The following is a 17,430-nucleotide window of genomic DNA, read 5'->3' on the forward strand; positions in this document are numbered from 1 at the left end:
GTTTGACTTGCTTAAAGTCATGACTCTGATTTATGTGTTTCGTAAATTTGAATATAATATCTCATGTATGAAAACTTTTGCCAAGCTCCTACATACCATTTTTCTGCTAAATACTAAGAGTGCCATTTGTAAACACTCTAAAAAATTTCATTGTTGCCGCAATAATGAGTGACGACGTCATCCTGTTTTGTTAAGTAAACAATATTTTAACATTGCAAATAGACATAAAAATAAAATTCACATATTCTATCCTATGGTAACACACAAAAATTATCTGTGTTTATTTTACCATGTTTAAGAAATCCTTTTATTAAAGCTTATTTGATAAATACATATTTATTGAAATAAAATAAATTCATTTCATAAACTTCTAGTTTTGTTGATTCCAATGTTTAATGAAAGAAGTCATAGAATTTTAAGGGTAAAAGATCGAACCCTCTCTCAGTCATACATATTTATAGTCTTTGAACTGTGTTATTCACATGAATGCCCTGTCTTCAGAGGCACTGTGGTAGAGTGACGTTAATTTTCTGCTCGCCAACAGTTAAGGTGAGGTTAGAACCCAGATCCTTAGTCTGGTTCTTAGGCCACCTTGAGATGCCAGCACTTCTGATTTTTCTCACCAGCAACATACTTTCCTGTTTTAGAGTACTTTAGGAGACTGGGTGTTGTGTCATAAACTTAACTGCCAAATGAAAATGTTAGTATTTCCTCTCGCAAGTTGCTTTTTAAAGACTATTATGGTGAAGGGGGATAAAGTAGTCCATTACCATTATTTTCACTTAATCTTCCAAAGAAGATTTCACTCAGCTTGAACAGAAGCCTTGTGACTTGCTTCAGTGATCCTTATGCTCCAGGATGTGTCCAATAAGCTTAACGGGCTCATTACCTTCTTTCCACTGAAATTATTTCCAATTTCTTTCTTCCTAACATCATCACTGAGGTTTAATATTCTGCCCCTATTTGAAACCATCTGCGTAAGCCTAGTCTAATCATTTTAATACTAATCTTATTTAAGTGACTCCCTAATTCACAAAAGAAACTTTGTATGCATCATCCATTGATAAGGAGCAGTTTTCAACCCCCAAGGGTAAAAACATCAGGCTTCTGTGTACTCATGTGCCATAAACTAAGAAAGTCAGTTCCTAGGATCTTTGGACTAATGTCTCTGGAAGATTCTGGTGGGGTTTGCTCACGTTGCCTTGGATCTATGAACTAATTCTGTAGGACTCAAAAATGCCCTGGCACAATATGGCATTGTGCACATCAAAATTTGGTAAGAGAGTACATCTCATGCTCAGGGTTCTCACCACAGCAAAACAATAAAGGGAAATAAGAAAATTTGGGGAGGTGGGAAGCACATTTATTATCCTGATTTTAGTGATGAGATTATTAAGTGCATCTATCTAAAAAAATTCTTCAGATTAAACATATTAAGTATATACAGTTCTTTCTATATCTGTTATACCTCAACAAAGCTGTCAAAGAATAAAAAGTAGCCCAGGCTCTGAGTTTACTCAAAGGACTCGAGGCTGGATATAAGCTATCAACCATTTCCCACACAAATTATTTTTCATTGTAACATGTACATCTTAAGAAAATCATAAGGTCTAGGCTAGCAAAATTATATAGAGAAAGGTCATCTAGTGTTGACAGGAAGATCTGTGTTCAAGTTTTGGTTCTGCTTGTGAGATGTTGAGCAAGCTACTTCAGCCTACTAGGCTTCAGGGTGCTCATTTGGAAAGTAGTAACAGTTCAACTTACAGTGCAGGAGGCTGCGAGTGAAAATCTAATGAGATATTGTATTTAAAGTAGCAAAAATTAGGTGAGTATTTTACGTACATACTTCCCTGTATGTAAGTAAATGTTACCACACCTCCTTTTAATCCTATTGTGCCATCAACATCAAGAATTCAACATATGAGTAAATATTTTACTAGTCTTTCAAAAGTGCTGTTAATTAAATTATTTACTAAGTATTTTATAATGAATGCTTATCAAATAATGTGCTAGTGCTTTCCAGGTTTGTCATGTAAACTTTTTGACTACTTGAAAAAATATATATATATGAGGTGGGGGTAGAGCTGGGTGGTAGAAGAAAAACTAACACAAAAAAACTTTTTATGTCTGTTGAAAATGGCATATGTAAGGTTATAGAATGGAAGGCTAATGGGTGGCCTAAGAATGTGGACGAATATTTCCCAGAAGAGAGTCACCAGTTGGTTTTTATCCTTACTTAGACAAGAACAGGAGGAAATAAGCTTAAATTTCATTTGGTTTAGTGTAATGGAAGCGAACTATGAAATTTAATTCCCAGGGAATCTTTCCTTCAAAATAAAACAGAGGCTGACTGCCTACCATCGTTTCAGTGTAGCACTGACTCCAACTATGAGAAAATACTAGATGAAGTTTTAGTCATCTATCTCCATAATCCTTTTCAGGGGAAGAAACCAAGCAATTACAGGCCTATTATGCAACAGGTGTTTTCACTTGTGTTATTTAATCTTCACTGAAAATTATTTTTCCTGCTTTCCAAGTGAAGACACAAGTTCAGAGTTTAGTTTGCCCAAGGTTATCGAGCTAATAAGAAAGAGAATACAAGCACTGTCCATCTCCACAGCCCATCCTTGTGCATGGCACCAACCTAGCTCAGTAAAACCTCACTCACCCTGGCACTCTTCACTTTTAAGCCTTATTTTTAAATGACATTGTTTGCACCATTTAAGAGGCAGCTGAAAACCAAAGCAAGCTGGGAATATGTACCTATAGCTACTATTTATTGATCTATATAATAATGTATATACCAAACAAATAAACACTCTAAAAATATGATTGCATTTGCAGCTAACATTTGAATCAAAAACTAATCTTAGCCCGGTGTACAGATGCAAACCTAAGAGTTAAGGAAGTTAAATTGCTTGCTCCAGGTAAGTTATGAAGCCAAGATCTAAACCATGTACTCTGACCCTGTAGACCACGCAACAGCCACCGATAATCTGGGCACTATAAAGCTGTGTGGCTCCATAGTTTGATTTTGATGTGTGTGCTTTGCACTTCCATTATCTTTTTGTATGCATAAGTTGTTATAGAAACGCAATAGTCAATAAACACCACAAATACCATGGAATACTATTCAGCCATTAAAAAAAATGGAGACTTGACATCCTTCGTATTAACCTGGATGGAAGTGGAAGACATTATTCTTAGTAAAGCATCACAAGTATGGAGAAGCATGAATCCTATGTACTCAATTTTGATATGAGGACAATTAATGACAATTAAGGTTATGGGGGGGAAGCAGAAAGAGGGACGGAGGGAGGGGGGTGGGGCCTTGGTGTGTGTCACACTTTATGGGGGCAAGACATGATTGCAAGAGGGACTTTACCTAACAATTGCAATCAGTGTAACCTGGCTTATTGTACCCTCAATGAATCACCAACAATAAAAAATAAATAAATAAATAAATAAATAAACACCACGAATAACAAGCTCACTTAGGTTTGTGAGAATTTCAAAATTAAAAGTGAGTGATTTATAGGCTAGAAATAAAAAAATCTATCAGCCTCTTTTGAAAAAAATCAAATATTTCTATGAACAGATCAAGTAGCCACAGATGTCTCTAGACTTCCTGGATTCTGCTGGGGGTTCTAGAAAGAAATAGCATGTCTCAATAGCTACTCTAAAGGAGTCAGTGCCCAAGGGCTAAAGAAGGCCTTGTAGCTTCAAGGGAGGTGATGCGGTCCTAAGCATTTCACATCACTGTGCCCAGGAACTGTGAGAAGCAAATATGTCAGGAACTCAGACTACAGAGATCCAAACCCCAGCACAGACTTCACTTTTTGTTTTCATCAAGTCATAGACATTCAGAAGTAAAAAAAGCCAATTGAGATCATCTGATCCAATCCCTTTATCTCACAGACAAGGAATTTGAGGACCAGGTGAGGTTAAGTACTTTCTCTAGGGTCAGAAAGCTAATCAGTGACAGAGTTAGCAATAAATCACTTCCATGAAAAGACATACTTTCAAAGTAAATTTAATTACCTTGTACTCTCAGGTGACTATTAAGAACACCCATGAAGCTAGACAATCTCCAGTGTTTCTCTGAAGTAACACAGAGGACCTAGAAAGAACTTTACAACATTGGGCAATCTAAGTCAGCAATTGTTCAAATTCATTAATTTGAGCCAAATCATCACCATCGAGGGCAGTGTTACTACCAAGCTCTTTTCTGTCCAAGAGTTACAGTTTCAACCACAGTAAATGCTCAAGTATTTTCAACTCTTCTCCAGTAGATAAAAATATACATAAAACTTCATATGTACTTAGATACCAAGGATAAAATTATTTGGCATTTATAAGCACTGCACCACAAATTCCTAGTGATGCTGTAAAATCAAAAGAATTTGATTGTTTTTTTTTCCAGTTTTTGGCCAGGGCCAGGTTTGAACCCACCACCTTCGGTATATGGGGCTGGCGCCCTACTCCTTTGAGCCACAGGCACCTCCCAAAAGAATTTGATTTTTTGAACAGACAGCATGTGCCAGGCAGTTCTAAATACTTTACAAATTTGATCCTTTTGATTTTGCAGCAAAACTTTTTCTAGAAGATCAAGAATCATCTGTTTTGTCAATGGATGACAAAACCCACAGGTATGAAGGTAATCGATTGGTATTAAGAATTTAACAACCAAATATAGTGTGACAAAGTAAGAATAGGAAGCATTTTATATGAGGTATACTGTGAAAGTTAATTTGTTTTGACATGGTAAGTAAAGCTATCTGAAGATCCAAAGATTTGCTTTTAGAAAATAAGGATAAACTAGTGAAGGATAAAAGGAAAGCCAGAGTGAATGGAAAAAAAATTCTACAGAGATGAAACAGAGATGGATGAAAACTCGAAGAACCGTTCAGCTAACAGGCAATCGCAAATACCTACACGGGTTTCACGTGATAAAGTGAAGCGGCAGGTGAACACACGGAAAGAGAATGAAAACCAAAGGGGAAAATCTGTGGAAATACATCCTCATAACAAACCAAAAACGCTATTTCTAACAGGTGAAAAACAACCCACATCAATTAAAATATATTTTGAAATATCTTTTCAGGAAAAAAGAAAGGAAAGCGAAATCCTGTCAGAGAAGAGCTAATTCCAGTAGTTGTGAGATCCTGTAGTTTGGCACCGGAACGCTTAAATGCCCACAGTTCACTAAATTTAACCTCGAAGGCTTAAACATTATCAGAAAATAGAGACCACTTAACATTTCAGAACTGTGTTAATGATAAAGTTCTCCATTCAATGGTATCTTTTTTTTTCTTTCTTTTTTTTTTTTAAGTAGTGAACAAAATAGGAAACTGGGTAGCAGTGTCCATTCAACATGATGTAGTAGGCCAAATGTTCATGTTCTCTGTTTAGTACAGAGAATTCACTTTTTTAAGTGAGTATTTCATAGGCTCCACGGTACGCCGGTTTCAAGGACATTTCCACGGCTATTCAGTGTCAATTATTCTTAGATTTTTATGTCCTAGAAAACATTCCCCAAATTCAATCACTGAGATTTATGAATGCCACCCACAGAAGGGAACAACAGCACTTGATTTCATGGAAAGATATTCCTTTTGGTAGCTGGTAATAAAGCACAGCATTTTCCTTCCTGCATCTACTAATGAGGAGAATGATGGCTCCATTCTGTTTACCTCGACTTCACGTTTCTTCAAAGCAGAAATTCTTCAAGGTGACCTCCCTAAATGAAATAGCGGACAATCTAGGTTGTATTTGGAACCCTGTCTGTCCAGAAAGGGGTGACTTATTTGTGATCCCTTTGAAAACCAGAAACCTAACAAAGTGATCAAGAAATTAGCAATTATGTATTGCTAGTGATCAATAAAATTTTGTTACTTAATGTCTTTAACAGACAGCACGTGTCAGGCACTGTTCTAAATACTTTACAAATATTCCACCCATGTGATTCATTTAACAGTTACTGCATCTTGTTAGGTAAGAATTATTATCACCAATTTCTAGACAAGGGAACTGAGGCACAGAGAGGTAAATAATTTGCCTAAGGTCACACAATCCTCTCTTAACATTCACACAACTAACCCTCTCTTAAAAAGTTAAGAGTAATCCTCTCTTAAAATTCACCAATGGTCAATGTTTTAGGATGATCCCCTATACTTTTCTGGGCCTCCTCCCTAAATAGGAGTTTCATTTTAATGAAAAGTCATTCAAGGAGCAATACTGAAAATAAATCACCTGCGGGCGGCACCTGTGGCTCAGTGAGTAGGGCACTGGCCCCATATACTGAGGGTGGCGGGTTCAAACCCGGCCCCGACCAAACTGCAACAAAAAATTAGCCAGGCGTGGTAGCGGGCACCTGTGGTCCCAGCTACTAGTGAGGCTGAGGCAAGAAACTCGCCTAAGCCCAGGACCTGGAGGTTGCTGTGAGCTGTGATGGCACAGCACTCTACCAAGGGCAATAAAGTGAGACTCTGTCTCTACAAAAAAAAAAAAAAAAGAAATCACCTGCTAATAATACATGCAGTTGGAGTCATTAATAATTTTCTTAAGTGTCAAATATTGTGTTCAGTGTCAAAAAAAATTTTAACGAGAAAACGCTCCTATTTAATCTGTAATCTTAACAGTCCCACAAGGAAAATATTACTTCCTTTTTTTTTTTTTTTTGAGACAGAGTCTCACACTGTTGCCCTGTGTAGAATGTCATGGCATCCTAGCTCATGGCTCAAGTGATTCCCTTGCTTCAGCCTCCCAAGTAGCTGGGACTATAGGCGCTCACTGCAACACCTGGTTGGTTTTTCTATTTTTAGTAGAGATGGGGGTCTCGCTTTTTTGCTCGGGCTGGTCTTGAACTCCTGAGCTCAAGGGATCCACCTGTCTTGGCCTCCTGGAGTGCTAGGACTACAGGCATGAGCCACCGTGCCCCAGCCAGCATCATTTCTATTTAAATGAGAAGATCTAGCTGTGAGTAGCTACCAACTTTCCTGTAGTTACATGACCAATAAATGGAAAGAAGAGTTTCAAACCTAGACCATCCATCCTATTGCAGAACCCACCTACGATAGCATGAGGCTTACTGCCTGCCTATTAGGAAGCCGGTCTTTTAAGGAGAGAGGACTATGGGATCATGATTTTGGCTGGCTGTTTTCCATTTTTTCCACTCTTAACATAATAGGCCGTCAACAAGTATTTATTAAATTGAATAAAACACATCACGTTTAAACAGATGAATTACGAATGTAGTTCATTTATAAGGAGAATTCTCCAGCCAAAAAATAGCTTCTCAAAAGAAGCAGTGTATTAAACCAATTGATAATTCCAGCGTCTAGCACAATATATCCAAACATGACTACTAATATGACTATTGGAAAAAAATAGAAAGCATCACCTTCTCTAAAAAATTTTAAATAGAGAGTAAAGTCACATCTATGGTAAAGCTCTAGGAGAGTCGTGCAGAAATAAGGAGAGAAGGGCTGGATAGAGGGTCTCAGGTGTCTAACACAGCGCTGGTTTCCAATGAGAAGCATGGTTCTAATGTAAATTACCAAAAGCAATTTTCTACAATTTCTATATCCTTCCGCAACTGTGAAGACTATTCTTTTCTAAAATTTCCAGATCCTCTTGCAACGTGACAAGCTGTCATCTGACAATACACACATTTTTCAAGTCACAATTTTGAAGACTTTTTTTCCAGAATCATAATACAAATCAATAAATTGGAATCAGGGCGGCATCTCTCTCTCAAAGGAGTAGGGTGCCGGCCCCATATACTGGAGGTGGTGGGTTCAAACCCAGCCCTGGCCAATAACTGCAAAAATAAATAAATAAATTTGAATCACAAGTGAACTGGAATGGCCAATAATTTTTATCATAATCTCATCTCTCCTACAGATAAGACCATTTTTGATTGTTTTAAAATTGTAATAATTTTAGAGATTATCTAATTTTATAATATTAGAAGCAAAACATTTTACATGATTAAGACAAATTTAAAATGTAATTAATATTTTTAAATTTAGCTGTTCCCATAAAATCACTAATACATTTTATTGGCTTAGTCAGTTATTACAACCACAAAATGTATACAGTAGTCCCCCATTATCAAAGGGGGATTTATTCTAAAACCCTTTCAGGCTTCCTGAAACTTCAAACTCTACGTATATTTCTTTCTATGCATGCATACTTATTATGAAGTTTAACTTACAGTGAGAGATTAACAATAAACACAGAACACTTATAAAAATGTTTCTTTCTTATTCACTGTACTTGCCCTTTTTCTTCTTGTGTGAGATAACAGAATGACCATGTGATGAGACCAAGTGAGATGAACATCATTGCCTCTTCACCTTCCATATTTCTGAATTTGTGTTATAGTCTTTTAGTGATAGTGTCAGGGGAGTCATTGCTGAAGTCTTCCTATAGACTCCATGCTCTTGGTACAGCAGGATGCCATCAAGTGGAGCACGTTTCTGTTCATGCCCTCCACGCACACACTTAATGCCTTTCCATTTTAACTAAACTTTTCTCCTGCACTGTGGCCATAACCTTTGCAGTTTGAGGTGTGGCAGCAAAATTACCATGAATTCCTTTTTCTTTATTCATAATTTCAGAAGTAAAAAATTTGTTCTCACCGTAGGTTACACACGATATTTTTTCTTCCTTTATTAAATTGAGAACTTTCTCCTTTTCATTTAAAACAAACACTTGACAGCTTCTCTCAGACATACCCAGATTGCTAGCATCACTACCCTTGCACTTGAGACCACTATGAAGTGGTTACTGGACACAAGCACTGGGATACCACAACTGTTGATCTGATAACTATAAGGGTAGAACTGAGACAGTTTCTAGGTGAGACCGACATTGAAATTGCAAGTACAAACTATTTATTTGAATTAGAGTCCAGACAATGGAAACTGATTTCTCAGAAAACTAGCGTAATTGACATTCTTAAAACTCACGGCAAATTACAGGCCACAGAATATAATACAAAAGTAATGTTCTCTTTTGTATCAGAAAAGGACTGAGGTTTTTTGGTACAGAGATTTGTCAGACATAAAATAAAGAATAAGGAGAAGTTCTTAAGCTCTGATGGCTTTTTAAAACATAGGAGTCTTTGATTCTATGAAAACAATATGTACTTTTTCTTAAATTATGAGAAATCATCTCTGCTAGGGAAAAGAGAGTGGAAATTATATCATTTCTTAAGGTAAGTCCTAGCCCTATGAATTCTACTTCATTAGATTTTGTTGTAACCTAGTGTAAACTGCAAATAAGAATTGCCTTAAAACCATTTATATAACCTAAATATTTTAAATTTTCTTCCAGTAGAGCTTCCATTTTCTTATATATGTGTGTATTATCCCACTTGAGTTCATTTTCAAGAAAAATGTTAATGAACTTTAAAATATTTTAGGGTTGAACAGAATCAGGAATCTATCCTATAAGTGATAGTCTTACATAATCATAGAATTATACATTCTAGTCACCAAACCTCTGTCCCTTGCAACAGAGCCCTCCAGTTGACATCAGCACTTCTCTCTGACCTGGGGGATCTCCCTCAAATCCCCTCTTGCCCAAGGCTAAGGACTTTTGTTGCTTGGTAGAGTTCCAAACATTACAAAACAACGCCCCAAAGGTTTTCATGTAACTATGATCCCTCTTGATGCAAATGCCTGGTGAAGACAGTAACATGGTCCCCAAGGTACTTAATTCATTTATGCCAGAGGTTGAAATTTTTGAATCTTTTGCATGACTGACGAGCTCCCAGCACTCTAGTGTCTGCAGCAGTGACTAACTCTGTGCACCACCACGTGGTGACATGTACCCTCGGGAGGCAGATGTATGAAAAATAAGACCTCAGGGATAACCTTCAGCAGGAGGATATAAATAACTCCCACATCCTCACTATTCCAATGATGGAACGTGAGCCATAAAAGGGTTAATTCTAAGCACCCTCACCTGAATATTACTTATAATATATTTATCATAGAAAAGTTAGCTAAAAATTCTTAGCTGGATATCAAGCAAAAACCCTACATAGAGTGTTGGAACATAGGTACTGATCTCCTTGAAATATAAACAATTATTTTTATTTTATCAACTCAACTATTATTATCATTAATGACAAGAATAACAATGCATTCACATAAGTAGTTAAGAAATTTACATCCTATCCATTAATGTTTACTGGAAAATGAATAAAGGACCTATTTTGTAAAATACTTCTTTACATATGTCCCTTAACCAGATCCCAATTAAACTTGCTGCAAATGACACAGGATAATATAGGATACATTGTATATATAACATTCCCTTATGTGAGAAAGACTCAGAAAAGTCCTTGGCATGAGGAAAGGAATACATGCCATATTAAGTATGTAAGATTAGAATTTGTATTCCCCTTTCACATGCACAAAGTAGAAAATAATTTATTGCACAAAGGTAAATGACTCATCTGTAGTCACACTGTTGGTAAGTTTTTCTGTCGCAAAAATATCGTACAAATATTTGGGACCACATATTAACTCAGTATCATTCCCACAAACCACCCCTTTTGCCTCTCTGTGTAGCTGTGAATCATTCTGCAAATAAAAGGCAGTTCTGTGCAGCTAGACAAATACGTTAGAAATTTGTAAATTTAAGTCACTTCAAAGAATGTGCTCAGTGTTTCCATCTTTGCTAAAATGCTTCAAGGTTGGGAGGAAAAGTGCTATGATCACCCACCTTTTGTAGGTGAGGAAACCTGGGGCTACAGCCATACCCCAGAGTGACTTAACCTGTGCTCACACAGTTAATTAAAGGGTGGGCCTGTGATTCAAACTAACGTATTTCCCTCTGGATTCCAGAGTCTAGAAATTCGCAACTTTCTCATATCCAACTGCCTCATTACATAGTCCAGAGGCTGACAGAAAGGCTGCAATGTCTGGCCTTCTGAGTGTTTACGATATTCCAGATGCACTATCTAATTCTGTCTTGTTCTTTCTTATGTCTTCGCCATATCTCCCACAATCTCACTGTAACTTCCAGCGATTACTAGCACAGAACCAAGGACTTGCCACTTTTTGATAATAGTTGCTCATTCACTAACTAGGTGCAAAAGTTTGGGGACACCTATTCCAGAAGTGGTGGAAAGAAATTGTTCACCAAAGGCAAACTGGGTTTACTTATTACCAAATTCTATATTTTTTATTTTCAAAAAAAAATACTGTAATAATGACTTTTTAATAAGAATATCCAGCATTTTCAAAAAAAGCAGATATTTTCAAAAATTATTGGTGGGACATGTAACCCTCCTGGATATAATTTACCAATTCCTAAACATACTATTGTAAGTTGCAATTCCAACAATTCCAATTGTGAAAGTGTTGCCTAAGAAAATAACTAGTGATGTCCAAATGCATACCAAAATGTTTACCTTTGACATGTAAAATTAGGAGATAACCACCTACAATTTAAACTTTCAGACTCTTAACAACAGTATGTGATCAGTCAAGCCAGTTCTTTCTTCTCTAAATAACTACCATATAATTAAAAATCATTTCTCTATTTTTTTTACTGTTTTCATATTAAGGACATCCATTTCTTCCTTCATTCGTACAAATTAATGTTAGCCTGTGAGCAAGTGGCATACATACCTTTATTACATGATGCTTTTCTTGGAATGCAGGAATCTTAAACATTTGGCACCAATATGTTGTATCTTTGTTTGGGATGGGGACCTGTCTTAATAAAAAGGAGAGGAAGAAACAAAGTCACATATTCTTGACATGATCTTAAATACAATCATATAAGCAAAAACACTCTTATGAAGCCATAGCCTACAATCACAAACACTAAAAAAACTTACATTCTGATTTACTAGGTCAAAGGATGGTAAGGCTGCAGATAGCACGTTGGTTTTCTCAGGGTTCAGTAACCTCAGGCTCTTGGTGCCCCGATTGGAGTCGTGGTACTTGGGGCCAGCTTCTCCCACATCCTCCTGGTGGTAGGCCCAGATCACTCTTACAGTGCTATCCTGGTGACCAAACATGGGCAAGATTTTGTCTCACGAGAGCACTTTTTTTTTTTTCACCACTGAGTTAAGTTTAAAGAACTCAATTTTAAACAAGACAATAGAAGAAAAGAGAATAATGACATTCAGCATTCTCAGTGTGGTCCCCAACATTAACTGTGTAAATCTGACTACGTTATTAAAGATCCTGATAGACAAGTAACTTTTTGTTAGGAATCATCTCTCTCAGCAAGATTATGTGTTCCAAAACAGAATTAAGGGCAAGTGACTTAGTAATTATGTTGTCATGAGTACAAGTCACTGTCATGCCAAAATTTAAACTAGAGTCTAGTACTTACCAAGTAAATATTCTTATTATGCAGCAGAGATTTTAATAGAACATGTTAGGTGAAATAAATAAATAAAACAAAAACTAAAATTACCTAAGACTTTACCTTTCACAGTAGGTTTTGTCCTAGGCCCTAGCTTGGTCATGTGTATGAATTTACAAAAAGTATAAATACAGAAATAAGAAGGATTTCTGATTCTGGGTTTGTTTATTATAATAGAATTGATCTATAATCATTTTGTTAATCCTGGAAATTTTCAAGGGACTGAGATTACCCCCCAACTAGGGAAAGTACTTTCAGATGAGATTGGTTTCCATTCAGTAATCAAGAGAGATTGCCCAAAGGGTTGTGGGTGGGGAAGATTTTCTGGGATATAAAGAAATTGTTCAGTCCTCCCCCAGATAAAGGTATTTTTGCCAGATCTTTGTAATAAAAACTTTGAAAATAAATAAGAAAGCAAAAGCTCTTTATTTTAAATGTTCTCTTTGCTACAGTCTTTTCTAATAAGTCAAATGACTATAATTATTATCCCAATTAAAGTATAATTGTACTGGATATTACGTAAAAACAGATTCTTGTCTTTGCGTGTGTTTTTTCTTCCTCTTTTACTCTTTATGTTGAATGTTAATCACAACTGCTTCATATTTTTTATTGTTTCCGTTTTAGTGTTTTAATTTACCAAATAAAAACAGATAATTATATTGGTCTATGCAAAATAAAATCGATCCAAGCAATTCATGAAAATTTCTGAAGTACCACATGAATTATATATCCTCTAAATATTTAATTTGCAGATGCGTAAAGATATGATTTTTGCATGGAGTCTGAAAATAAGAGATCTCATATAATATGCCACTGGGCAATTACAATCAACCAAGTATTCATTTTGATTTTAGACATTTACAAAGCTGAATCAGTTACAAATCCTAATTATATCCTAGTATTCAGATTCATAATTATCTCTTGTGTAATACATTTCTGCAAACTTTTATCTATTGTCTATTTTCAAACTTTACAGGGAAGCTAAAAAATACATGACAGCTAGACCATACAAACTTTAAAGAGCTCTTGAAAATGTTAAATTCACCACAAAATTGCCATCATTGAAATTTATAGTCGTAGATTTTTGTCATCTAAAAAGACTTTTAAAATATTCTGAAAAAGACTATGTGACTTTGTTATCAAAGGTGATTTTTAGATATGTGTTTCTTTCCGTTTATAAGGCATTTCACGCACGTAAGGACAGAACTCTTTGAGGCGCGCTTTAACTCATAGACTCCTTACCGTGATCCTCTTGTCATTTGCGTCGCACGTATGCAGGTCTCTGGTAAATTCAATGATTGTGTGTGTACCGTTTTCCATGGCATATTCTAGATGGTAATCTTGCTGAGTATCTTTTTTCAACTCTCTATTTGCATTTGTAAAATAATCCTGTGGAAAATATGGAAAAGAAAAATCAGGATATCTTTCATACAGAGTGAAAATAATTTATAGAACCTTAAAAACATGATCCTGGGTTTGCTTACTATATCCTATATGTAGAGTTATTTGCTAAATCTCAGGAAACTCCAAGGTACAAGAGTATTCCAACTAGGGAAACTGGTGCTTCTTTGAACTTCTGGCCCTTTAGTAAAAGGCAGTATAGATTAGTAACATCACAGAGCATCAAAAGAGATGTAATGATTGAACATTAGATATCAATTGGGTACTTTTCTTTCATGGCACAATTAAAAGAGGACCTTTGGCACTATAAAATGACTTACCCCAAAGTGAAACAACTAGTGAGCAGCAAGGCCAGAATCAGCCCCATGGTCATCAGGTCAGCACTCTTTCCACGAGTCTGCCTGATGGAGCCTGCCTTCACCCTTCACCACTAGAGCAAAAAGACCCAAGGTAGGAGGGTTGTTGTTGCCTGAGTTTCAATGGCATATTCTTACTAAAATTAAATGCAATGAAAAAAAATGTGCAAAGAAATGAAACTAGTTGAATTGCAAGATATTTAAAAATTAGGGAAGTTTTGTTGTTGTAGCTCAGTCATAATTCTTGTACTAAACTCTTCAATGGTGTACAAATCATTTCTGGGAGGCAGAGGAGGTCAATGGACAGAGAGCACGGACCTTGACATCAAATCCCTGGGATATGGCCCCCAGCAGTGCTTTAAATAGCCTTGAAAAATTGATGAAATCAAACTCTGAGAGATTTGGTTTTTAACATTAGTAAAATGAGGATAACATGTACTTCTTTTATGGATTTTGAAAGATAAATAAATGAGATAGTGTATGGGAGGGTAACTTTCTACCATGGCTAGTACCCAATTAGTTCTCCTTCCCTCTTTTACATTACAGTTTGATTTTATCCCCCCAATATCTTCCGATGCCTTTTACCACTTGCCAGTTTGTTGAGAATAATTAGAATAATTGGTTTTAATTTTGTCACTTATAAAAGACATAAAATTTGCCTCAATTATACTGTTTTTTCAGCATCTATGGATATTTGGTTTTAAAAAATTGTGAAGAGTTGATAGAATATACATCCCAAAACATAATTATAATTACTTTACTAACATTAACATTGTATTTGAAAAAGTGATTGCGGTGCTTGACTAAAAAAGTACAACATAATAAGACAAAACCTTAAAATGTCTGTAATGGATGGCCTTTGACATTTTCATTCCAAGTACCTTTGTAAGGCAAATTATTGAGTGTGCATGAATTTGGCTTCCAAGGTACCAGATGTAGATATTTTTTCATATACTGAGACCCCAATTTATTGGCAATGCACAGTCTAAACTTTTTCCACAATAACTACAACTTAGGAGTACACTCCATGGACCAGGGCCTGTTTAAACACGTTGCATACATTAACTAATCTAATCTTCGTGTCAAGTCTATGAAATAAAACTATTTTTCCATTTTACAGATGAAGACCATGAAACCCAAATAAATTAAGTGGTGTACAAATCATTTCTGACAGGCAGACAAGTGCAATGGAGAGAGAATGGACCACTACCTTGTTCAGGTTAATACAGCTGGTAAATCATAAGGGAAATATTCAAATCCCTGTATTCTTACCCCAGAGTCTGTATCTATCTTCACTGTTCTAGAGAACAGAGGCTACTGCTGGGATAAAATAGGTCAGTTTGTTTTTGTTTATTTTTTTCTGTTTACAGAAACTAGCTATATTAATTTTTCACATAACAATACTTTTCTACTGCTCATGGTGAGGTTTGTCAAAAAATTTGTTCTGCATGATTGCAAGAGGGACTTTACCTAACAAATGCAATCAGTATAATCTGGCTTATTGTACCCTCAATGAATCCCCAACAATTAAAAAAAAAAATTAAAATCACTCATATGTAAAATAAAAAAAATTTATTCTGCAAAACAGGCTGTAATTTTGAAAGCAATTTAGATGAAATATGCCTACAGTACTGTGATTTTCACATTTTTCATCACTTTCATTTTCGATGTCTGTGGACAAAGAAGGATTTAGCTCAACTGTCTGTGCTTTTTCAGTGAACTCATATTTCATTACATGATTCAAGCAGTCACAGTTTTTGTTAACAAAAAGAATACAATACAAATTGTAAGCAGTTCAAAGAGCAGAATAATAATCCTAGTCGTGCAAACATGTTTCCTAAACCATGAATTTCACAAAATATCCAGTTGGCTTGCCAATTTTCCATTCATTCCACTTCCACTCAACAATACCAACTCCTTCCAACCATTGCACCTTTTTCTGGCTTTTCAGATAACTTAGCTATTAAAAAATGAAAGAAAGTTCACTGAGCTCATATTGAGGATCCTTTGTATTCATCTGCCTTGTATAATTAGCTGTGTGCTTAATATTTAGAAAAGACGTGGGCTAAATTATTTCAAACTCCTGGTTTCTCAGAAAAATGATTGTCTAAAAGAAGCTGATGAGGGAAAACATGATTGGATCTTATTTAAACTAAAATTAAAATGTGAATTAACCTAACCACTACTGTCATTCCACTATATTTTTTTTCACATTTTCCAACTTTTAGGCCCTATTTTGGAGGCAGATCTTCATATATGATTACACTATACCTTAGCTGTACAAATAATATTATTTACATGCATACTTCAGGAGGACCCTCATTAATTCTTGGAAAACCACATGTTAATTTCTTGATATTTTCTCCAGAGACCTCCCAAAATAACCATTCTAAACCTTCTCTACACAAATGACAATATTTCTCCCACACTCACGTCACATCCTATTAGGAGAATTCAGTTATAATACATGAGCGCTTCCATTTCCTTTCTTTCTATCCTAAAAAAGATCTACTTTATAATAAGAATAAAAAGAAATACTAACTTAAAGAAAACAGGGAAAAATAAAAATAAAACAAAGAGCAGATTGTATACATAGAAAATAGAAGTAAATGAAATGAAAGGGAAACATCACAACAGAACCCACAGACATTAAAGATTAATAATATTGTGCACACTTTGATGAACAAAAAAATTAGATAATTTGGATGAGAAATAAAATCCTTAAAATATATAAACCAGCATAACTCATTCAGGAAGATAAGAGACACTCTGAATAGCCCTTGTGGGAGTGAGGGGAAGAACCTCCCTACAGAGAAAATTCTAGCCCAAGATGCTTTCCTTTAGAATTTTACCAACTATTTTAAGTATTTAAGGAAGAGATAATACCAATCCTTCACAAACTTTTTTTTTTTTAAAACAGAGTCCAACCCTGTTACCCTGAGTAGAGTGCTGTGATATCGTAAGCTCACCGCAACCTCAAATTCTTGGGCTCAAGAGATACTCTTGCCTCAGCCTCCTGAGTAGTTGGTACTACAGGCACCTGCCACAAAGTCTGGCTAATTTCTCTATTTTTAGTAGAGATGGGGTCTCACTCTTTCTCAGGCTGGTCTTGAACTCCTGAGCTCAAGCAATCTGCCAGTCTCACCTCCCACAGTGCTAGGATTATAGGCATGAGCCACCTCACCAGCCTGTTACAAAATAAAATAAAATAAAAAAAGGATGAAGCAATTCCCAACTCAATTTTTTGATACCAACATCACACTGAAAACAAAAT

The 17,430-nt window shown here is 35.8% G+C and overlaps 1 protein-coding gene across 1 annotated transcript in view; it reads right to left on the bottom strand.

Moving 5' to 3' along the window:
- Positions 1-17,430, bottom strand: part of MOXD1 (monooxygenase DBH like 1) — a 104,305-nt gene that overhangs the window by 59,436 nt on the left and 27,439 nt on the right. Inside the window, exons 2-4 of the mRNA XM_053592533.1 lie at positions 13,642-13,788; positions 11,864-12,031; positions 11,652-11,735 (exon numbers count right to left, since the gene is read on the bottom strand). Of these exons, the coding sequence (XP_053448508.1) occupies positions 11,652-11,735; positions 11,864-12,031; positions 13,642-13,788 (399 nt within the window). The remainder of the gene's footprint in view (positions 1-11,651; positions 11,736-11,863; positions 12,032-13,641; positions 13,789-17,430) is intronic.

The sequence above is a fragment of the Nycticebus coucang genome, chromosome 5 (genome assembly GCF_027406575.1).
Source record: "Nycticebus coucang isolate mNycCou1 chromosome 5, mNycCou1.pri, whole genome shotgun sequence".
In the NCBI taxonomy this organism is placed as follows: Eukaryota; Metazoa; Chordata; class Mammalia; order Primates; family Lorisidae; genus Nycticebus; species Nycticebus coucang.